The following is a 26,175-nucleotide window of genomic DNA, read 5'->3' as shown; positions in this document are numbered from 1 at the left end:
GGGACAGTGTCAGCATGGCCCCTGTTTAATGTGTTGGGGACAGTGCCAGTGTGGCCACTTTAATGTGTCAGGAACAGTGCCAGTGTGGCCCCTTAATGTGTCAGGGACAGTGCCAGTGTGGCCCCTGTTTAATGTGTCAGGAACAGTGCCAGTGTGGCCCCTGTTTAATGTGTCAGGAACAGTGCCAGTGTGGCCCCTGTTTAATGTGTCAGGGACAATGCCAGTGTGGCCACTTTAATGTGTCAGGAACAGTGCCAGTGTGGCCACTTTAATGTGTCGGGGACAGTGCCAGTGTGGCCCCTGTTTAATGTGTCAGGGACAATGCCAGTGTGGCCACTTTAATGTGTCAGGAACAGTGCCAGTGTGGCCACTTTAATGTGTCGGGGACAGTGCCAGTGTGGCCCCTTTAATGTCAGAGACAGTGCCAGTGTGGCCCCTTTAATGTGTCAGGGACAGTGCCAGCGTGGCCCCTGTTTAATGTGTCAGTGACAGTGTCAGCGTGGCCCCTGTTTAATGTGTTAGGGACAGTGCCAGTGTGGCCCCTGTTTAATGTGTTAGGGACAATGTCAGTGTGGCCCCTGTTTAATGTGTTAGGGACAGTGCCAGTGTGGCCTGTTTAATGTGTCAGGGACAGTGCCAGCGTGGCCCCTGTTTAATGTGTCCGGGACAGTGCCAGTGTGGCCCCTGTTTAATGTGTTAGGGACAATGTCAGTGTGGAAGCTGGTTGTAAATGAGTGGGGTGTTAGCTGCAATCTTCAGGTCAGTCAAGTGATTTACCTCCCCTTAATCTTCAGGTAAATCGGTCACAAGTGATTTACCTCCCTTTACAGGAAGCATTATTTATCATCATTTTTAAAAGATTTTATAACACTTCCTAATACAAGGAATTATAGTTTTTATGTTATGAAAATTCAGTAAGATAAATTATAATAATATTAGGTCAGAAAGCCTATTATTCTTTTCGATTAATATTTATGTGAAGGAATTTTGTCACAGCCTTCGAAATCCACTCAGTTATCCCAGTGTGTGTGGGGGGAAAAAACAACCAAACTCACAACCAACAAACTGGAAAGAAAAACCAAAGTGTTTACTAAAAAGCTTTTATCAACCATCACACACACAAAACATGCTCATACAGCTGAATGCATTCTACATTCCTTCCAGTCCGGTTTCTCCCTTACCACACATTACACTGCCTTTGTACACAGGTTTCATTCCCTGGACCACAACACAGTTCACACCTGTACACAGTCTGCTTATTTCCACATGCACCAAGCTCATTTCTACATACACCACTGCCCTTGGTCACAAAATGGTCGTTACACTTCACTCAACTCTTCTCTCTCACACTTGACGAACACCCAGCAGCAGTGAGAGGGGAACAATGGCAATGGAGACAGACTGTCAGTGGGAAGTACCACTCCTGACATGTCACAGAGAACACACATCACCTTTCAGCAGGACTTGGTCATCACCTGTGTATCAGGTATGTCTGCTGAGCAAATCCAGTGCTTTTGTGGATTTAAAAATGTGATGTTCCTGCCCTTATTATACAATTTTCTTTCATGTACAACAAGACCAAATAACATGATATAAAATGAATTAAGTGCATGAAAAAGGATAAAACATATTCATAGGAAATGGTACTTATGTCCTGAACAGTTCCACACACACACAGCCCCAACCATACTCAGTTCATGTAAAAAGCAACCTCCAATTTTACACACACACAAAATATGGTAATCTTTACCTTCTATGAAATTATATGCACATAACAAAATGGTCAAGATGAATGATATAAACTGCATCATGCTTGTCGTTCTGGGCCGTTGCTAATCAAACTGTCATTTCACATCTGGTGTTGATAACAAAGGGAAAAAAAACAACATTGACCACTGCGACATTCTCCAGCTTTATGATTAAGGTCCCACACCCAGTCTGACCAATAAATCATACTGAGCAGCTTGTCATTCAGATGGCATGACCAACAAGGTCCAACTTGGCTCAACAAAAAGAACCCATTGCAAGAAATCCAACGCATGCACTGAAGGCTATGCTGATGCAGTAAATGGATTCAAATGAATGCAGTGATGTCTCCTTGAGAAAAGAAGGTACATCACTTCTAATTACTAAACCAGTAAGGTAAACTGTATATGTAGTGAGGAAAATACTAAATCAGTAAAGTAAGTATAAGTTCTGAGGAAAACACCACTTCCATGACAATCAAGGCACCTCTGTCAGACACACACACAGCCCTTTCCTTGGTCACACCTACATCAAAACTCATACCCCAACCATCAACACCCATCAACACCCTACACCCCAACCATCAACACCCCTCAACAACCTACACCCCAACCATCAACACCCATCAACACCCTCCCAACCATCAACACCCCTCAACAACCTACACCCCAACCATCAAAACTCACACAGTCCTACACCCCAACCATCAACACCTAACATAGCCCAACCTCAACACCCCAACCATCAACACCTAACATAGCCATCAACACCCTACACCCCAACCATCAACACCCTACACCCCAACCAACCTCAACACCCTACACCCAAACCATCAACACCTAACATAGCCATCAACACCCTACACCCCAACCAACCTCAACACCCTACACCCCAACCATCAACACCCTACACCCCAACCAACCTCAACACCCTACACCCAAACCATCATTTTTTTCATACCATTCACTTCCAAACTGCACGATTTCTTCCATCCCACAGGTCTCTCTCACACACCATTCAATATCTTCACACATCACAACAATTTTCTGTTCTAGCTGTTCCTACAACACTATAGTGTTTCCATCCCCTTCCCCAACACATATTACTCATGTCTGCTGATGTGGTCAGGTCAGACCACCACATTCCATGTGGGTGTGAAAGACGGAGGTGATGAAAATGAACTTCAGCTGGACACGGAGAACTCAGGGACGTGATCAACATCAACACAACTTGTATTTCTCTGACATAAAACAAAAACAGGCTACTGTGCAAGTCCATGACAATGGTGAGCTAACTGTTGTTAGCAGTCAGGTCAGGTCAGGTCGGTGTGGAACAGGACAGTCAGGTCAGGTCAGTGTGGAACAGGACGGTCAGGTCAGGTCAGTGTGGAACAGGACAGTCAGGTCAGGTCAGTGTGGGACAGGACAGTCAGGTCAGGTCGGTGTGGAACAGGACTCAGGTCGGTGTGGAACAGAACAAAGCTTTGGGAGGCAGATTGTGAATGCACAAACAAAATTAACTGGAGGTAAAACAGACTGTGAATGCACAAACAAAATTAACTGGAGGTAAAACAAACGAACATCACACTGAGCAAAAAACACCACCATAAAATTGCTGTTTCACCGTCCATTGCCTGCATGTCAACCACAACATAATTGGACACATGCTCCTAATTGGAACTGCTACAATTTACTCCAACTGTACACACAACACGGCTGACATGTCAACCATACATCACTGGTTGACAAATGCTCTTAAACAGAACACTGTACACACAATACGGCTGCTATCCACAACAGCCTGATCACTGTTCCCTGGGGCAGATTGTGAACCAGCAGATGCAGATGCACACACACACCAAAAAAACAATAACAAAAGTTTAACTCTCCACTGTTCATCACTGTCAGGGTCTGAAGCCCAACATCCCTTTTGAAGCAAACCGCTATTGCACCTCATCTTCTGTGGTTCATGGAGCAGTCTCATGTACATGACATCGTTATTCTCAACAACTATGGACAGGATACACGTTAAGTATTGAAAACAGACAGCATGTTGGGAGAAGAAAATGATAATAACTGCACAGCATGAAGACGATGTAACTACTGTGATGGTGAATACAATGATAATTAAAGTGGAAAAACATGGTGGGGGAAATCAGCACAGTCTCCCCAACCTTCACACGCACAACAGAAAGAATTACCACCCCCCCCCCCCCTGAACATACACACACACACACAACAGAAAGAATGACCCCCCCCCCCCCCCTGAACATACACACACACAACAGAAAGAATGACCCCCCCCCCAACACACTCACATCAACAGGAAGAATGACCTCCCTTCAAAGCCACACCAGCACAAAGACCAGTCACCTCCCTTCAAACACACACACACAAAGACATGGTCAGTTGACCCACTCAGTTCAACTCCTTGTATTTGTCTTGGGCTTCCTTGAGTAGGTCAGGGCGCACCTCGTGACGTATACCCGTCACACACTGGTCAGCCCCTGCAGACAGCACATGGACTGGCAAGGCACACACTGTGGCCGGCATGTTCTTGATGAGGTATCCAAGCTGACCTGGGATACCCTTCTGCTCTCGCTGCTGAGATGCATCCCTCATCAAGTCGTGGAGGGTGCCAGAGATGCCCTGTCAACAGCAACATGCCATGTCAACAGTTAAACATGGCCAGACAACAGCAACACACACCCTGTCAGCAACACACGCCCTGTCAGCAACACACACCCTGTCAGCAACACACGCCCTGTCAGCAACACACGCCCTGTCAACAGCAACACATACCATGTCAACAGCAACACACACCGTGTCAACAGCAACACACCATGTCAACAGCAACACACACTGTGTCAACAGCAACACGCACCTTGTCACCAACAGCAACACACACATCGTGTCAACAGCAACACACGCCATGTGAACAGCAACACACGCCATGTGAACAGCAACACACACATCGTGTCAACAGCAACAGCACCGTGTCAACAGCAACACACGCCATGTCAACAGCAACACACACTGTGTCAACAGCAACACGCACCTTGTCAACAACAGCAACACACACATCGTGTCAACAGCAACACACGCCATGTGAACAGCAACACACACATCGTGTCAACAGCAACAGCACCGTGTCAACAGCAACACACGCCATGTCAACAGCAACACACGCCATATCAACAGCAACACATGCCATGCCATGTTGCGTCACACTCGCAACACAAAGACAGCTGAACTGATCAACAGCAAAAACAACCGTCACTGGCATGACAACACAAAGACGGCTGCACTGATCAACAGCAAAAACAACCGTCACTGGCATGACAACACAAAGACACTGATCAACAGCAAAAACAACCGTCACTGGCATGACAACACAAAGACGGCTGCACTGATCAACAGCAAAAACAACCGTCACTGGCATGACAACACAAAGACGGCTGCACTGATCAACAGCAAAAACAACCGTCACTGGCATGACAACACAAAGACGGCTGCACTGATCAACAGCAAAAACAACCGTCACTGGCATGACAACACAAAGACGGCTGCACTGATCAACAGCAAAAACAAGCAACACAAGCATGTGCTGCATGTTGTGACAATGCCACACTTTCCACCTGCATTATCACTTTACCTGCCTTCAAGCAAACAGCACAAACTTCTTCCCCAGTGCCACAAAGACGTCCACTGACGGCACACATTTTCTCATTCTCATTTTCCCCTCCCTGGAGATGGGAAGATGGATTAATGAGGCACAGGATGAGAATGGAAAGCATGGTGGAAAGCAAGGGGACAGAAAGTAAAAGCTACTTGTGATTTCTACCCACACAATTTGACAATCTTTGTTCACTCCAAGTGCTGCGACACAAAAGTGACCCAAGTGAGGGTAGTGTAACTAAATGGGAGAACTTCTCTCCTGACCTGCATCTGATGCACAGGTCAGTACACACTGACACAGGAGCTGGACACCACAGGACTGCAGTGTGTCAACAGATTGGACTGGACAGACCCCTTTGCACTAACAGCTGTTCAAAACTTGAAGACACCTCACCAAGGTTCATTTTCCTGAAAGGAGCTTTGCATGGCTCCACAATCAGGTTCCTGCACAACACTCAGCACTCCGCTTTACTAATGTCCGCTCTTCCACGCAAGTAAAGGGGTGGACGTGAAGTCTCCGCACTCAGCTCTTTCAAGTCTGGCCTTAAAACCCACCTCTTCCCAAAATAGCCTCCCTTCCCTGCCTCATCCTTGTCTTTAGTTTCTACAGTTTTAGAGTTATGCATGCGTGTGAATGACTGGTGTGAAAGCGCTTTGGTTTGTCTCTGCACAAGATTCAGTGCTATATAAATACCATTATTATTATTATTATTCAGCACACACACGCTCGCGCGCGCACACACACACACAGCTTACATCCACACTCACCTGAACACCTGCACTCATCCCCCCTCCCTCCCTCACCTCTCTGAACACCTGCACGGCCCCACTCACCCCCTCACTCACTCACCTCTGAACACCTGCACGGCCCCACTCACCCCCTCCCTCACTCACCTCTCTGAACACCTGCACGGCCCCACTCACCCCCTCACTCACTCACCTCTGAACACCTGCACGGCCCCACTCATCCCCTCACTCACTCACCTCTCTGAACACCTGCACGGCCCCACTCACCCCCTCACTCACCTCCCTTGAACACCTGCACGGCCCCACTCATCCCCTCACTCACCTCTCTGAACACCTGCACGGCCCCACTCACCCCCTCACTCACCTCTCTGAACACCTGCATGGCCCCACTCATCCCCTCACTCACCTCTCTGAACACCTGCATGTCCCCACTCATCCCCTCACTCACCTCTCTGAACACCTGCACGGCCCCACTCATCCCCTCACTCACTCACCTCTCTGAACACCTGCACGGCCCCACTCATCCCCTCACTCACTCACCTCTCTGAACACCTGCACGGCCCCACTCATGCCCTCACTCACCTCTCTGAACACCTGCACGGCCCCACTCATCCCCTCACCTCTCTGAACACCTGCACGGCCCCACTCACCCCCTCACTCACTCACCTCTCTGAACACCTGCACGGCCCCACTCATCCCCTCACTCACTCACCTCTGAACACCTGCACGGCCCCAGTCACCCCCTCACTCACTCACCTCTGAACACCTGCACGGCCCCACTCATGCCCTCACTCACTCACCTCTCTGAACACCTGCACGGCCCCACTCATCCCCTCACTCACTCACCTCTCTGAACACCTGCACGGCCCCACTCATCCCCTCACTCACTCACCTCTGAACACCTGCACGGCCCCACTCACCCCCTCACTCACTCACCTCTCTGAACACCTGCACGGCCTCACTCATGCCCTCACTCACCTCTCTGAACACCTGCATGGCCCCACTCATGCCCTCACTCACCTCTCTGAACACCTGCATGGCCCCACTCATCCCCTCACTCACCTCTCTGAACACCTGCACGGCCTCACTCACCCCCTCACTCACCTCTCTGAACACCTGCACGGCCCCACTCACCCCCTCACTCACTCACCTCTCTGAACACCTGCACGGCCCCACTCATCCCCTCACTCACCTCTCTGAACACCTGCACGGCCCCACTCATCCCCTCACTCACTCACCTCTCTGAACACCTGCACGGCCCCACTCACCCCCTCACTCACTCACCTCTCTGAACACCTGCACGGCCCCACTCATGCCCTCCCTCAGGTCCTTGGGGGTTTTGGACAGGTCACGGATCCTGTTAGGGGTCCTGCTGGATGATAAAACATCAAAGCACACGCTGGAACACACCTGGAACAGAGACAGATTTTCACATGCAACATTTTCAACTTTGGATTCCAATTCAGGATTCGCACAGCAGACTAGTCCAACCAATCTTCACAAATTCAAGGTGCAACATTCCAAAATTATATGCAGCCAACAGATTTATCAGAAAAAAAACAATATGAAGATATATGTGAAGTACTGTAAATCATACATCTCAATCTACTTCAGCAACAATGTGATAAATTTGTCTGCTTCTACACTGAGGTGGATGGACATCATCAAAACACACACACACACACACACACACACACACACACACACACACACACACACACCACATACACACACACAAACATACACACACCACACAAACACATATACACAACATACACATACCAAACACACACACACACACAACATACCACCCACCCACACACACACACACACACACACATATATATACACACACCAAACACACACACACACACACACACACACACAACATACACACACCATACAAACACACAAACACATACACAACATGCACACACCAAACACACACACACACACAACATGCACACACCAAACACACACACACACACAACATACACACACCAAACACACACACACACACAACATACACACCACACACACACACACACACACACACACACAACATACACACACCAAACACACACACACACACACACACACACACAATACACACACACACACATATACACACACCAAACACACACATACACACAACATGCACACACCACACACACATACACACACACAAACACACACAACATACACACACCACACACACATACACACACACAAACACACACACACAACATACACACACAACATACACACACACACACACACACACACACACACACACACACACAACATACACACACCAAACACACAAACACACACACACACAACATACACACACCACACAAGCACACATACACAACATGCACACACACCACACACACATACACAACATACACACACACACACACACTCAACATGCACACACACCACACACACATACACACACACACACACACACACACACACACACACACACACAGAATATCAGTCTCCACAGAACAGAAGCAAGGAGAGGCTGGTCTGACCGATCCAACCAGCACCACTACCCCTCATACCACGACGACTGCAATGACTTCCACCAGCTCTCACGAAGACGGTACTCCGCGTTCGAGGAAGGCGAGGGTGAACATGGCTACTTCCATGACACACGCCGCTCCTCCAGTGAGAACTACGATCAATACAGCTACCACCCACATCCCCACGTTCAGCCCGCTCTGGATGGTCTTATTATGACAGATACGTAATACGTACTATCATTAGTAGAATGTATGTGAACATATAAGCAGATCCATCAGGCAATAGAGTATTTTACATAGACCGTAGAAATAGGTAAAAGTCGTATCAACATTCTGTTATGGCATATCAAAGGGCTCATAGAAACTATAGATGGTACCAGCATAAATAAACTGAAAGACTGCCGATTCATCAACAAATCACGACCATTTGATTTTGTATTCTTGGAAGAAACTCACTTAAACTATGAAAGAAGAAATGAAATAATTATTCCAAATTTGGCTCCAGGAATCCATTATTATCGAGAAAAACATAAAAGGGCATGCACTTTTTACCGCAAAGCAACTGCGATCTTATGTAGATCCATATACCAAATGCAGCTGAAAAGGAAAATGACACATACATAGGCTGTTGCTATATACCACCAGTATCATCATCTTTTGGTAAACAACTCACCTCAGATATGGGACAGGTTGGAAAGCGACATAGAACATCTTTCCACAAAAGGCAATATTATCTTATGTGGTGATTTCAATGCAAGGACAGGAATGGTTACTGATTATATTAACACAGACAATGATAATACCTACTTGTCATCTTACGCTGGTTATTTTGACAGAGTAAATGACAGATGCTCAATGGTCCGAACTGTTCACAAATTTGGTTGCATACTAATCGATATCTGCGTAAGCAATGATCTGTTTATTGGAAACGGAAGGACCCTGGGTGATTTAGAAGGAAAATACACATGCCACATACAAGGCAGCAGCGTTGTCGGTTATATCATATGTTCAGAACAACTCACAAAGACATATCTGAAATGAATGCAGAAGGTCTCAGTCCTTTTTGCGATCATTGTCCGCTACAACTGTCAATCTACTTGTTAGTAAGGAAAAGCAAAAGGCAAAAATCATCTTCCACTCACAGTAATAAGGAATGCAACTACCAAAAAGAAAGTTACACTAAATTCTTTTGGAATTAAAAATTCTGCCAGTACCGGTACTCTTGGTCATGCACTAAAGACAGGACCAATCAACAAACTGTTAAAAGAAATCCAAAGTGATTTAGACATTGCACCAACAAATAAAAGGGTAATACTATGCTTTGAAGGAAGCATCCAAGCTAGCTCTTCATCATAAAGAATTCCATAAAAAAAACCGTAACAAAAAGCACTCCAAAAAATGGTTTCATCAGGCTTGTTACATCCGAAGATGAGAACTGAAATCTTTAAGCAATGCACTAAACAGAAACCCACAAAACAGAGCAATATGCCATAAGTATTTTTACATGTTAAAATCATACAAGAAATTGGTAAAACAGAAGAAGAAAACGTATAAAATATATCCAAAAAAAAAAGAGCTTTCTTAAAAGATCCAAATAGTGTATGGAAGACGCTAAAATCTCTCAATGAAGCAGAAACTCCAACAGGTAGTAGTTACAAACCAATGAGTAACAAAATGGACGAAAAATCTGGAGGACATCATTGGGACACACAGCAAAGCTGACCAAAACACACAAGAAAAAATAAATACAGAACTAAGAAACATAAATTCAAATATAACACCCTCGTATCTTGGTTTTCCAATTTCCACAAAAGAGAGAATCAATGCGTCCAGAAACTTACATAACAACAAAATAAAACGCCTGGAAAAGACGGGATTACAAACGGAATCATAAAGACTAGCCTACCAGAAATAACAGAAATACTAAAACTGTTATTTCAGTCTATTCATAACTCAGGCATGTTCCAAGATATGTGGAAAAAAGGAATTTGCATACCAATTTACAAATCTGGAGACCAATTAAAACCCCAAGCAGTTATTGAGGATGTGAGGTTTTACTGCCCAGACTGCCCCAGCAAACCAGCACTGTGTCCTGACGACTGTTTCCCCAAGTACCACACACAGCGTTTTTACTGGTGATAGATACTGGGTGAGTACACCCTTTTCATTCTTTGTGTGGACTGTGTTGGAGTCTTATGGACCTGGACACTGTTTTTTAACCTTGACAGTGTGTGAGGTTGTTCACAGCAGTCACAAAAAAGACTGGTTCATAACATGGTTGATGCTGTAGCACCTACATGATGGAATGACAGTCCTGATTTTTTTAACTGCATTTTATGGAACTTTTGTGTCATATTGACTCATTACCTGAACCTGTGAGTGTTAAAAACAGAATCTTGGTTCATTTTCCTTTCATTTGATATATACTTTTATGCACTTATTTTCAGAACTTTTTGAAATATAAACAAATTAAGATCACTGGCGTGTTTTTCTTGTTTTTCTGAAAAAATTCTCAGCATAGGCTGTAACAAAACGTACTAGCAGTGAAGGGGTTAAAGAGTTTATGACAATAGACTAAGTCAAATTGAGTCCAGTCAAAGTCGAGTTAAGTCACACACACACACACACACACACAAAGTCGAGTTAAGTCACACACACACACACACACACACACACACACACACACTCACACACACACACTGACCATGATGGAGTCAATCATCTTTTTCAGCAGGTCCAGTACAGCTGTCTGAGTGGCCTGCTTCAGGGACAGCGCCCCCTTCTGGAATCCTCGCCACACACGGCCGTCCCGCCGGTACTGCTCCAGGGGCATCTTGATGAAGTCCAGGAGGCCTTGTACTGCCACACACACACACAAGTGTGTAACACACACACACACACAAGTGTGTAACACACACACACACACACACAAGTGTGTAACACACACACACACACACACACAAGTGTGTAACACACACACACACACAAGTGCGTAACACATACACACACAAGTGTGTAACACGTACACACACACACACAAGTGTGTAACACACACACACACATGTGTAACACACACACACACACACACAAGTGCGTAACACACACACACACACACAAGTGTGTAACACACACACACACACACACACACACACACACACACACACACACACACACACGTGTGTAACACACACACACAGAAGTGCATAACACACACACACACACACACACACACACACACACACACAAACACAAGTGCATAACACACACACACACACACACAAGTGCGTAACACACACATTAACACACACAAGTGTGTAACACACACACACACACACAAGTGTGTAACACACACACACACACACACACACACACACACACACACACACACACACACACACAAGTGTGCAACACACACACACACACACAAGCGCGTAACACACACACACACACACACACAAGTGTGTAACACACACACACACACACACACACACACGTATGTAACACACACACACACACACACAAGTGCATAACACACACACACACACACACAAGTGCGTAACACACACACACACACACACACACACAAAGTGCGTAACTCACACACACACACACACACACACGTGTTTGTGTGTGGAAGTACAGTCATGGAATGGCTTGCCTTAACTCAGTCAGCACTGCCATTTAGCTCCCCTGACCTTCCCCACAGGGGTGGGAAACAAAATCGCCAAAAAATGAATGTTACAATTCAGGAACTGAGAACTTCCGGACTGATCAGTAGCATAAGTTAGCTGGAGACAAAATATAAAACTTCCTCCTTATGCTATCATCCAGTGATAGATCAAAGTATCCATATTATTTTGTTTGAAATTTGCACACTGTGATGACTTGTAAACAAATCCTGAGAGCACAAAGAGTTTGAAACAGATTACATCAAGCATGTTATACAGCCAAGACAGGACCCCTCCGTCAAAACCTGTTGCCTGCCTTGTGACTGGGAAGAAACTGGGTCAGACATCATGGTTGACATGCACTGTTCACATCAACCAGCCAACTGGAAAGGAAAGTTTTTCACAAACTGATTTAAAATTACAGGATGTGAGTAAGGGACTACGAAGGACTGATAAAGGCTGTCATCCCAGCGACACCTAATGAAGGACTGTGTACTGTCAGGTAGTGATAAAGGCTGTCAGTGCAGTGACACCTAATGAAGGACTGTGTACTGTCAGGTAGTGATAAAGGCTGTCAGTGCAGTGACACCTAATGAAGGACTGTGTACTGTCAGGTAGTGATAAAGGCTGTCAGTGCTGTGACACCTAATGAAGGACTGTGTACTGTCAGGTAGTGATAAAGGCTGTCAGTGCAGTGACACCTAATGAAGGACTGTGTACAGTCAGGTAGTGATAAAGGCTGTCAGTGCAGTGACACCTAATGAAGGACTGTGTACTGTCAGGTAGTGATAAAGGCTGTCAGTGCAGCGACACCTAATGAAGGACTGTGTACTGTCAGGTAGTGATAAAGGCTGTCATCCCAGTGACACCTAATGAAGGACTGTGTACTGTCAGGTAGTGATAAAGGCTGTCAGTGCAGTGACACCTAATGAAGGACTGTGTACTGTCAGGTAGTGATAAAGGCTGTCAGTGCAGTGACACCTAATGAAGGACTGTGTACTGTCAGGCAGTGATAAAGGCTGTCAGTGCAGTGACACCTAATGAAGGACTGTGTACTGTCAGGTAGTGATAAAGGCTGTCAGTGCAGTGACACCTAATGAAGGACTGTGTACTGTCAGGCAGTGATAAAGGCTGTCAGTGCAGTGACACCTAATGAAGGACTGTGTACTGTCAGGTAGTGATAAAGGCTGTCAGTGCAGTGACACCTAATGAAGGACTGTGTACTGTCAGGCAGTGATAAAGGCTGTCAATGCAATGACTCACCCAAAGTCTTGAAGACACTGAGTGGCCCAATGCCAGCCACCACAGACGTCAGCTGCTTGGTCTTGATGTCATTCTCCCACTCCCCGACAATGGCCTCCAGCAGGCGAGTGATGCCTAGGTACCTGCACACCGCGGTCAGCAACAGGTACAGTCACACACACACACTGATACACTGCCACACACACACTGATACACTGCCACACACACACAGACACACTGCCACACACACACACAGATACACTGCAGATACACTGCCACACACACACTGATACACTGCCACACACACACTGATACACTGCCACACACACACACAGATACACTGCAGATACACTGCCACACACACACACAGATACACTGATTCGTACACACAGATACACTGATTCATACACACTGATACACTGCCACACACACACTGATACACTGAATTATACACACTGATACACTGCCACGGACAAGGAGGGATGTGTGTGTGTGTGTGTGTGAACGCTGCCAGTTATGGTAGACCCACTCTGGCACTCATGCATTGCATGCTCCTTGTAGCAAATGGAGTCAACGGAATGCACATGTTGCACTGGAAAGCACGACATGGCAGATTTCTGATTTTTGTGAGCTATCAAATTTTCTTTGTTTGGAAAAACGGCACCATTTGACAGTGGAGCATGAGACTTGGCCAGGTCTACGACAGTCAGTGTAGGGTCCTATAGAGAGGGAAGCTCAGTTAGACCAGTCTTATTTTGGCGACACGGGTTGTTGCAAGGAACTGTGACGCTCAGCCAGTATTCTGGCCGGAATTCATAAACCGTTGAGGTATTTATTCATTTGTCTATTCACTGTTGTTGCACTGGTAAAATTATCTTGCAATTTGTAGTATTTCTGTTGTACAACCGTCCGAAAATATATGTACCTGTACTACTAGTCGGTTTCGCTCTTCATGAGTTGGTTACCTGAATTTTTACTGTCTGACATTACAAGTGTTTAATCTCTTATTTTCATCGTAGATAGTTATTTCCTGGTCTGAAACGTTACCAGTTTACTTGAAACTGACATGTGGTTTTGGCTTGAGTGTTTGGTTCTTGTTCTCTAATTCCCTATTACTTTCACTCTATAGTTACAGTTTCATATTAACTCACTGGTTCTCAGTTTGATGTGCTCTATTTCACCCAGTTCTCAATGTGGAAACAGTGAAGTAAAGGTCTAGCCAACATTTATTTCAGAGATTATTTTCTGTGGATTTGTAAATTACTCTGGGAAATAATTGTTAAATTGGAGTTAAACCTGAATATTTTACCTTTTGGCTGAATCACTGTTCTATAGAAAGAGAATGGATAAACCATTCAATTATATCTGTTCAGATTGCTTTACCTGTAAACCAGATGGGATTCAAGGGGAGTGAATGAGTCACTGTCCATGATAATGTAATGTAGTGCTATTGTGATTCCCCTTCCGCCCCGAGATGGTGGGCAGCGGCGGAATCATACCAAGAGTCTTGTGGATAATTTGCTAGAACTGAGACACAGATTCCAGGATTTTTGTCGTAGGGGACTCCACTCTCCCTCTGGGGAGACCCAACTTCATCCCGCTGGTTGTGTGGCCTTCTTCCGTCGTGGGGAGCTCGAGCGTCGCTGGTGGACGTGATTCCCCAAGTGCTACATCAGAGTCGACCTTCCAGGACAACTGGAACTGTGTGTGCTAGCTTTTCTCCCCCCCCGCCCCCCATCTCCTCCAAGCTGAGTATTACTGAAAAAAACAAAAGCTGCCATAGAAGAGGGTGACATAAGGGGTAATAATTTTGGATGTTCCTCCCGCTGAAGAGGAAAGCAAAAAGACTTCTTCCTTGTGTGTCTAATCGTTCTGAAGTATCGGTGCCTTATTGTATCATGTCTGTTGTTAGTGTTGAAAATATTTGGAGTAATTTTTTTTGTATTTATTTATTGGGGGATTTAGTTTGGATGAAGGTGGGAGAGAGCATAAGAGAGTTGGCCATAACTTTTGTTTGAAAAGTTGTGACACACACACACACACACTGATACACTGTCACACACACACACTGATGCACTGCCACACCACTGAGTACTGAAACATGACCCAGAAGTACACACACACACACACACACACACACACACACACACACACACACACACACACACTGATTCAGTCACCCCCCAGCACCCACACACACTCCCACACAGCGTCACCCCACGTCCCAAGCCCATGGTGCAGTGAGTGCAGAGTGTGCAGTGAGTGCAGAGTGTGCAGTGAGTGCAGAGGGTGCAGTGAATGCAGTGGGTGCAGTGAGTGCAGTGCGCGAGTGGGTGCAGTGAGTGCAGTGGGTGCAGAGGGTGTAGTGAGTGCAGAGCGTGAGTGGGTGCAGTGCAGTGGGTGCAGCGAGTGCAGTGAGTGCAGTGAGTGGAGGCAGACGTACCCTCTGTGCAGCTCAATCTGTTTGAGGTTGAGGGTGACGTTTTCCAGACGCAGCACGCCCTGAATAGCAGTGGACGCCATGGTCTTGATGTCACTGGCGCTGATGCCCGCACCCGTGCCCGTGTAGTCGATCTTCACTGTGGTGTCTCGCGTCATCACAAAGCTCCTGCACCACACAGCACCGTGTTACTCCAGGTGTCACAGACATCATCACACACACAGCACCGTGTTACTCCATGTGTCACAGACATCATCACACAGCACCGTGTTACTTCAGGTGTCACAGACATCAACACACAGCACCGTGTTACTTCAGGTGTCACAGACATCAACACACACACAGCACCGTGTTACTTCAGGTGTCACAGACATCAACACACAGCACCGTGTTACTCCAGGTGTCACAGACATCAACACACAGCACCGTGTTACTTCAGGTGTCACAGACATCAACACACACACAGCACCGTGTTACTCCATGTGTCACAGACATCATCACACTCACACAGCACCGTGTTACTTCAGGTGTCACAGACATCATCACACACACAGCACCGTGTTACTTCAGGTGTCACAGACATCAACACACTCACACAGCACCGTGTTACTTCAGGTGTCACAGACATCAACACACACACAGCACCGTGTTACTTCAGGTGTCACAGACATCAACACACAGCACCGTGTTACTTCAGGTGTCACAGACATCAACACACACACAGTACCGTGTCACTCCATGTGTCACAGACATCAACACACACATAGCACTGTGTTACTCCATGTGTCACAGACATCAACACACACACAGCACCGTGTCACTCCATGTGTCACAGACATCAACACACACACAGCACCGTGTTACTTCAGGTGTCACAGACATCAACACACAGCACTGTGTCACTCCATGTGTCACAGACATCAACACACACACACAGCACCGTGTTACTTCATGTGTCACAGACATCATCACACACACAGCACCGTGTCACTCCATGTGTCACAGACATCAACACACACACAGCACCGTGTTACTTCAGGTGTCACAGACATCAACACACACACAGCACCGTGTTACTCCATGTGTCACAGACATCAACACACAGCACCGTGTTACTCCAGGTGTCACAGACATCAACACACAGCACCGTGTTACTTCAGGTGTCACAGACATCAACACACACACAGCACCGTGTTACTTCAGGTGTCACAGACATCAACACACACACAGCACCGTGTTACTTCAGGTGTCACAGACATCATCACACACACAGCACCGTGTTACTCCAGGTGTCACAGACATCAACACACAGCACCGTGTTACTCCAGGTGTCACAGACATCATCACACACACAGCACCGTGTTACTTCAGGTGTCACAGACATCAACACACAGCACCGTGTTACTCCAGGTGTCACAGACATCATCACACACACAGCACCGTGTTACTTCAGGTGTCCCAGACATCAACACACAGCACCGTGTTACTCCATGTGTCACAGACATCAACACACAGCACCGTGTTACTTCAGGTGTCACAGACATCAACACACACACAGCACCGTGTTACTCCAGGTGTCACAGACATCATCACACACACAGCACCGTGTTACTCCAGGTGTCACAGACATCATCACACACACAGCACCGTGTTACTTCAGGTGTCACAGACATCATCACACACACAGCACCGTGTTACTCCAGGTGTCACAGACATCATCACACACACAGCACCGTGTCACTCCAGGTGTCACAGACATCATCACACACACAGCACCGTGTTACTTCAGGTGTCACAGACATCATCACACACACAGCACAGTGTTACTCCAGGTGTCACAGACATCATCACACACACAGCACAGTGTTACTCCAGGTGTCACAGACATCAACACACAGCACCGTGTTACTTCAGGTGTCACAGACATCATCACACACACAGCACCGTGTTACTTCAGGTGTCACAGACATCAACACACACACAGCACCGTGTTACTTCAGGTGTCACAGACATCAACACACACACAGCACCGTGTTACTCCAGGTGTCACAGACATCATCACACACACAGCACCATGTTACTCCAGGTGTCACAGACATCATCACACACACAGCACCGTGTTACTCCAGGTGTCACAGACATCATCACACACACAGCACCATGTTACTTCAGGTGTCACAGACATCATCACACACACAGCACCGTGTTACTTCAGGTGTCACAGACATCAACACACACACAGCACCGTGTTACTTCAGGTGTCACAGACATCATCACACACACAGCACCGTGTTACTTCAGGTGTCACAGACATCAACACACAGCACCGTGTTACTCCAGGTATCACAGACATCAACACACAGCACCGTGTCACTCCATGTGTCACAGACATCAGACGTTGAATTACACACACTTCAACTACCAGACAGGACATGTAGTTCCTAAACTGACGCTGAATCACACACACTTACCATGATTCACCACACATGTATTTCCTAAACTGACGCTGAATAACACACACTTACCATGATTCACCACACATGTAGTTCCTAAACTGACGCTGAATCACACACACTTACCATGATTCACCACACATGTATTTCCTAAACTGACGCTGAATTACACACACTTACCATGATTCACCACACATGTATTTCCTAAACTGACGCTGAATTACACACACTTACCATGATTCACCACACATGTAGTTCCTAAACTGACGCTGAATCACACACACTTACCATGATTCACCACACATGTATTTCCTAAACTGACGCTGAATTACACATGATTCACCACACGTGTATTTCCTAAACTGACGCTGAATCACACACACTTACCATGATTCACCACACTCCAGCAGTGGGTTGGGTCCTGTGCAAAACACAACTCTGCTGCAGCAGAAAAACAAACTATAAAAGTGCGTGCGACGAGTTGCCTCCCATGGAACACTACCTCCCTTCTGTCTACGCACACAGCTCCGACTCACTTGAAGAAGGTGGGGTTGTCCTCTGGCTCCACGTCGATGCGGGCAGGCCTCTCTGACCGGGGCCTGCCCTCTGACCCCTGTGACCTGGACGGCGACTCCCCGAAGTGCATCAGACTGTCGTCCACCAAGAGTCTCTGCTCCTCCCTCACCTCCCCCCCCTCCGTGTTGAAGATGGGGGCTCTCTCTGCTGACACCGACTTCTTCCTGCGGGAGGTGTGGGAGGGGGAGGGGGAGGGGTCACGCTCCATGGCCGACACTTCCTCTGTGCTGCTGTCCTCTGAGAGGCTGGTGAAGAACCTTTGGATGAACAGCAACGTGTTCTGCAACAACAACCTATGGATGAACAGCAACATGTTCTGCAACAACAACAACCTCTGGATGAACAGCAACATATTCTGCAACAACAACCACCTCTGGATGAACAGCAATGTGTTCTGCAACAACAACCACCTCTGGATGAACAGCAACGTGTTCTGCAACAACCACCACCTCTGGATGAACAGCAACGTGTTCTGCAACAACAACCACCTCTGGATGAACAGCAACATATTCTGCAACAACCACCACCACCTCTGGATGAACAGCAACATATTCTGCAACAACAACCACCTCTGGATGAACAGCAACGTGTTCTGCAACAACAACAACCTCTGGATGAACAGCAACGTGTTCTGCAACAACAACCACCTCTGGATGAACAGCAACATATTCTGCAAAAACCACCACCACCTCTGGATGAACAGCAACATATTCTGCAAAAACAACAACCTCTGGATGAACAGCAACATGTTCTGCAACAACAACAACCTCTGGATGAACAGCAACGTGTTCTGCAACAACCACCACCTCTGGATGAACAGCAACGTGTTCTGCAACAACCACCACCTCTGGATGAACAGCAACGTGTTCTGCAACAACAACCACCTCTGGATGAACAGCAACGTGTTCTGCAACAACAACCACCTCTGGATGAACAGCAACGTGTTCTGCAACCACCACCACCACTTTTGGATGAACAGCAAGGATGTTCTGGTCACCATGGCAACAGCTGTCGGTGGGGACAACAGCAAGAAACTGCTCTGTTATTCTCCTGCTTTAAAACTTTTTTTTTTTTTTTTTTTTTTACAATAACAAGAGAAAAAGAAACCAGAATAAAACACTCAGACACATGGGCACAGCACATTCACAAAGCTGCAGTGCTCTTTTATTTCCTCACAAAATGTAAACATGATGCGGACTACACATTACACATTACTACACCACCCCCGCCCCTCCCCCCACCCCCCCTCCATCCTGCAGTGTCCCTTTCACTGTGAAAATGAAGTTCTTAAAGACACGTGACACATCGTTACAGTTTTAAACATGCTCATGTTTAAAGTTCTTAAAGACACATGACACATTGTTACAGTTTTAAACATGCTCATGTTTAAAGTTCTTAAAGACACATGACACATCATTAGTTTTAAACATGCTCATGTTTAAAGTTCTTAAAGAAACATGACACATCGTTACAGTTTTAAACATGCTCATGTTTAAAGTTCTTAAAGACACATGACACATCGTTACAGTTTTAAACATGCTCATGTTTAAAGTTCTTAAAGACACATGACACATTGTTACAGTTTTAAACATGCTCATGTTTAAAGTTCTTAAAGACACATGACACACCGTTACAGTTTTAAATATGCTGATGTCTCTTAGACGTTACAAGTCACTTTAGAGTGCAGACATCTCACTAGGTTGGTATCATATTCTATGTTGTTACAGGGCAAGGGCTACGCCTGACAGGCAGCATAGTCCCAGCTCTCATTTCTTTCGTCAGTTGTGTTGGAATGCGATTGTGCGTTGACGTAAAAGTTGTGTATGTACTTTATGATGGAGTGGAGTATACATTGGTGCTTGTTTTGTGCGATTCTGCCACCGGAACTTCAAGTTATTTGGACATGTTTTCTGTGTAACCTGGCAAGTATTCTTGCTTGTCAGAGCACGCCATTTCTTCACCATCCCCTTTCGCACGCGCAGCCCGCTCCGCGTGTTCCTGAAGCTGACCTCTACCACAGGCCCTTGCTTAATGCTCATTCTCCCCGTGTGTCTTACACACGGGACCAGCTCCTGTCCGTGCCTCCTGCAGCACTTGACCCTTCTGTCATCGACGCCATCAGAGGTGTGGGTATAGGTTGTCACCTCCCCCGTGTTCGCACTCATCGTGCAGGACGTCGCAAGCAGAGGAAGATAGCTGTTGTGTGTGGTACTGGACGTGTAACTTCCACTGACCACCCTGTTAAATGCATCAACTTTGATAACCATATTCGTGTACCTCTGTCCTGCTTTCCCTCCCACCGCTCAACTCAAATTTCTCTAGGTCTGTTCAACGCCCAGTCAGTTGGTCCTCGCCTCAAACGCTCAGCGATCAACAAACATCTGCTCTCAATCAGCCTCGACATCCTGTGTATCACAGAAACTTGGCTTCGCAGTACTGGGGATGAAGCTAAGTGTCGAGATCTCGCTCCCCCTGGCTACACTACCACCTCCTTCCCTCGTGTTACAACAACTTGCGGGGGAGGAATCGCCTTCGTTGTGTCAGACAGGCTGCTCCCACACACAACGTACACATCTGCCTTTCCCTTCAACCATGCCTCATTCGAACTGGCCCAGCTTTCACTGTCGCTGCCACATTCCCACCTCAATGTGTTCTGCCTCTACCGTCCGCCACCAAACAAGAAAAATAAACTCTCTGATGAGCGCTTGTCCGAAATCCTGTGAGCTTGACCCTGTCCCGTCTTCTTTGTTGGTTGAATGTATTGATGGTCTACTGCCACATATTACTCATGTCATCAATTCTTCCTTGCTGTCTGGTTGTTTCCCTGAAAGCTTCAAGTCTGCTATTGTACGTCCACTCATCAAGAAACCATCTTTGGATCATAATTGCTTGAAAAATTATCGACCTGTCTCTAATCTGTCATTTTTATCAAAACTGCTAGAAAAGATCATATTGTCTCAGCTCTTGGCTCATCTGGAGCAGAATGGCTTACTTAATTCCCACCAGTCAGCTTATAGACGTGGTCATAGTTGCGAAACAGCCCTTCTTAGAATAGTGAATGATTTGCTTTCGGGATTTGATGAGGATAAGATATCTGTTCTCGCTCTCTTAGATTTGTCAGCAGCTTTTGACACTATCGACCACTCTATCCTCTTGAACAGACTCAAAACTTCCTTTGGTATTCGTGACACTGCACTAGCATGGATCACGTCTTACCTGTCAGATCGTACACAGAAAGTGTGTGTAAATGGTACATACTCTAGAATATCTGCCTTGAAATATGGTGTCCCACAAGGGTCCGTCCTAGGTCCTGTTCTTTTCGTGCTGTATGCGGCTCCTGTGTCGGATGTCATCAGTCATCATGCGATGTCGCATGAGAGCTTTGCTGATGACACACAACTTTATCAGTCGGCTTCCATAGCTGAATTTGATGCACTGGTGACTCAAACACAGGAGTGCATTGCTGGCCTAAAGGACTGGATGACTCTCAACAAGCTGCAATTAAATGATGATAAGACTGAATTGATGATAACCTGTCCAAAGAAGTTTCGTCAACATCCTTCCTTTCCTGACTCTGTTCTGATCAATAGCACACCTGTTTCACTTTCTCCCTCTGTTCGCAGTCTTGGTGTAATCCTGGACCAGTCTCTTTCCTTCCAACAGCACATTTCGAATATCTGTAAAGTTGCCTATTTGGAACTGCGTAGAATCAGCTCTATCCGCCACTATCTCTCAACCGATGCAACCAAGACACTTGTATGCTCTCTGGTTCTCTCAAGATTGGATTACTGCAACTCTCTTTTGGCCGGCCTTCCCAAATACCTGTTAGACAGACTCCAACGAATTCAGAATAACGCTGCCAGACTCATTTGCAGAGCTTCTAAATTTGACCATGTTTCTCCTCTCCTTCAGTCTCTCCACTGGTTGCCTGTTTCTGATCGAATAGACTATAAGCTATCCACTCTGACCTTTTCTGCAGTCAACGGATCTGGCCCCAAGTATCTTTCTGAACTCATCCATATCTATACCCCGTCTCGCCAGCTCCGTTCTTCCTCTGATACTCGACTTCTCAGGATACCTCACGTCAGAAGTAAGACCTATGGACACAGATCGTTTTCTTTTCAATCGCCAAAGACGTGGAACAAGCTCCCTGATAACCTCCGTCACTCTGATTCCCTCGCATCTTTTAAATCTCGTCTCAAAACTCACCTTTTCCCTCAGCAATAAGTTCAATTGTGGCAGGTCCACAACTACATGCATGTATATGAATGTGTATTGTGTGTGCGTGTGTTTATGTAAGTTTGTGCCTGCCTATGTGTGCGTATTTGTTAGGGTAGCTGTTAGATACACATGTATGTTAAAATGTATGTATGCAGTGTGTGCGTGTGTGTGCGTGCGTGCGTGTGTGTGTGCGCGTACGTGCGTGCGTGCGTGTGTGTGTGTGTGTGTGGTCACATTTTGGTGTGTGTATGTAACATAGATATAATGTTTTATGTTATCAAAAGCGTTTTTGTAAAGCACCTAGAGCAGATTTCTGGATAGTGTGCTATATAAGTATCCATTATTACATAGTCATCTGACCTGAATGATCTATTTTATGAACAACTGATGCTACAGAGATTCTTTACATGGTTGACGTTATTTTATGTTCTTATTGGACATCTGACCTGAATGCTGCATGACATTTCAGCAGGTAGATGTTATTTTATGTTGTTATATGGACATCTGACCTGAATGATGTATTTTATGAGCAACTGATGCTACAGAGATTCTTTACCTGGTTGATGTTATTTTACGTTGCTACAGGACATCTGACCTCAATGTTACATGACATTTTACCTGATGGTACTTTATGTTGTTATATGGACATCTGACCTCAATGTTACATGACATTTTACCTGATGGTACTTTATGTTGTTATATGGACATCTGACCTGAATGTTACACGACATTTTACCTGATGGTACTTTATGTTGTTATATGGACATCTGACCTCAATGTTACATGACATTTTACCTGATGGTACTTTATGTTGTTATATGGACATCTGACCTGAATGTTACACGACATTTTACCTGATGGTACTTTATGTTGTTATGTGGACATCTGACCTCAATGTTACATGACATTTTACCTGATGGTACTTTATGTTGTTATGTGGACATCTGACCTGAATGGTGCATGACATTTTACCTGATGGTACTTTATGTTGTTATGTGGACATCTGACCTGAATGTTACACGACATTTTACCTGATGGTACTTTATGTTGTTATGTGGACATCTGACCTCAATGTTACATGACATTTTACCTGATGGTACTTTATGTTGTTATGTGGACATCTGACCTGAATGGTGCATGACATTTTACCTGATGGTACTTTATGTTGTTATGTGGACATCTGACCTCAATGTTACATGACATTTTACCTGATGGTACTTTATGTTGTTATGTGGACATCTGACCTGAATGGTGCATGACATTTTACCTGATGGTACTTTATGTTGTTATGTGGACATCTGACCTCAATGTTACATGACATTTTACCTGATGGTACTTTATGTTGTTATGTGGACATCTGACCTGAATGGTGCATGACATTTTACCTGATGGTACTTTATGTTGTTATATGGACATCTGACCTCAATGTTACATGACATTTTACCTGATGGTACTTTATGTTGTTATGTGGACATCTGACCTGAATGGTGCATGACATTTTACCTGATGGTACTTTATGTTGTTATGTGGACATCTGACCTGAATGGTGCATGACATTTTACCTGATGGTACTTTATGTTGTTATATGGACATCTGACCTCAATGTTACATGACATTTTACCTGATGGTACTTTATGTTGTTATGTGGACATCTGACCTGAATGGTGCATGACATTTTACCTGATGGTACTTTATGTTGTTATATGGACATCTGACCTCAATGTTACATGACATTTTACCTGATGGTACTTTATGTTGTTATGTGGACATCTGACCTGAATGGTGCATGACATTTTACCTGATGGTACTTTATGTTGTTATATGGACATCTGACCTCAATGTTACATGACATTTTACCTGATGGTACTTTATGTTGTTATGTGGACATCTGACCTGAATGGTGCATGACATTTTACCTGATGGTACTTTATGTTGTTATATGGACATCTGACCTCAATGTTACATGACATTTTACCTGATGGTACTTTATGTTGTTATGTGGACATCTGACCTGAATGGTGCATGACATTTTACCTGATGGTACTTTATGTTGTTATATGGACATCTGACCTCAATGTTACATGACATTTTACCTGATGGTACTTTATGTTGTTATGTGGACATCTGACCTGAATGGTGCATGACATTTTACCTGATGGTACTTTACGTTGTTATGTGGACATCTGACCTGAATGTTACATGACATTTTACCTGATGGTACTTTATGTTGTTATGTGGACATCTGACCTGAATGGTGCATGACATTTTACCTGATGGTACTTTATGTTGTTATGTGGACATCTGACCTGAATGGTGCATGACATTTTACCTGATGGTACTTTATGTTGTTATGTGGACATCTGACCTGAATGGTGCATGACATTTTACCTGATGGTACTTTATGTTGTTACATGGACATCTGACCTGAATGTTGCATGACATTTTACCTGATGGTACTTTATGTTGTTATGTGGACATCTGACCTGAATGGTGCATGACATTTTACCTGATGGTACTTTATGTTGTTATGTGGACATCTGGTTGATGTTATATTTTAAAGGCAACTGCTGCTACAGAGATATTTTACCTGGATGATGTAATATCATCTTGTTGTACAGACATGTTACCTGTCTGTCTGACAATAGAAGTGTAACGGACATCTCACCTGGTTGATGTGACACTTGATGTTCTGCATGGTCAGCCTGACTGACACCTCCTCTGTGTTGTACCTGTCATCAGGCCGCTCCCACATCATCTTCAGTCGTACCTGGACACACACACACCATCTTGAGTCATACCTGGACACACACACACCATCTTCAGTCATACCTGGACACACACACATCATCTTCAGTCATACCTGGACACACACAC

The 26,175-nt window shown here is 45.5% G+C and overlaps 1 protein-coding gene across 5 annotated transcripts in view; it reads right to left on the bottom strand.

Annotated features, from left to right (window-relative positions):
* Positions 1–1,084: 1,084 nt before the first annotated feature.
* Positions 1,085–26,175, bottom strand: part of LOC143296737 (autophagy-related protein 2 homolog A-like) — a 125,380-nt gene continuing 100,289 nt past the window's right edge. For 4 of the 5 annotated variants that reach the window (XM_076608796.1, XM_076608799.1, XM_076608800.1 and 1 more), the window contains 7 exons: positions 25,967–26,068; positions 19,041–19,360; positions 16,055–16,219; positions 13,633–13,754; positions 11,406–11,560; positions 7,455–7,580; positions 1,085–4,394 (listed from right to left, as the gene is read on the bottom strand). In XM_076608796.1, the coding sequence (XP_076464911.1) occupies positions 4,164–4,394; positions 7,455–7,580; positions 11,406–11,560; positions 13,633–13,754; positions 16,055–16,219; positions 19,041–19,360; positions 25,967–26,068 (1,221 nt within the window). In that variant the 3' untranslated portion in view covers positions 1,085–4,163. The remainder of the gene's footprint in view (positions 4,395–7,454; positions 7,581–11,405; positions 11,561–13,632; positions 13,755–16,054; positions 16,220–19,040; positions 19,361–25,966; positions 26,069–26,175) is intronic. The other variant, XR_013057161.1, reaches the window with a different exon arrangement.

The sequence above is a fragment of the Babylonia areolata genome, chromosome 21 (assembly GCF_041734735.1).
Source record: "Babylonia areolata isolate BAREFJ2019XMU chromosome 21, ASM4173473v1, whole genome shotgun sequence".
NCBI lineage: Eukaryota > Metazoa > Mollusca > Gastropoda > Neogastropoda > Buccinidae > Babylonia > Babylonia areolata.
This window is presented reverse-complemented; position numbering and strand designations above follow the sequence as displayed.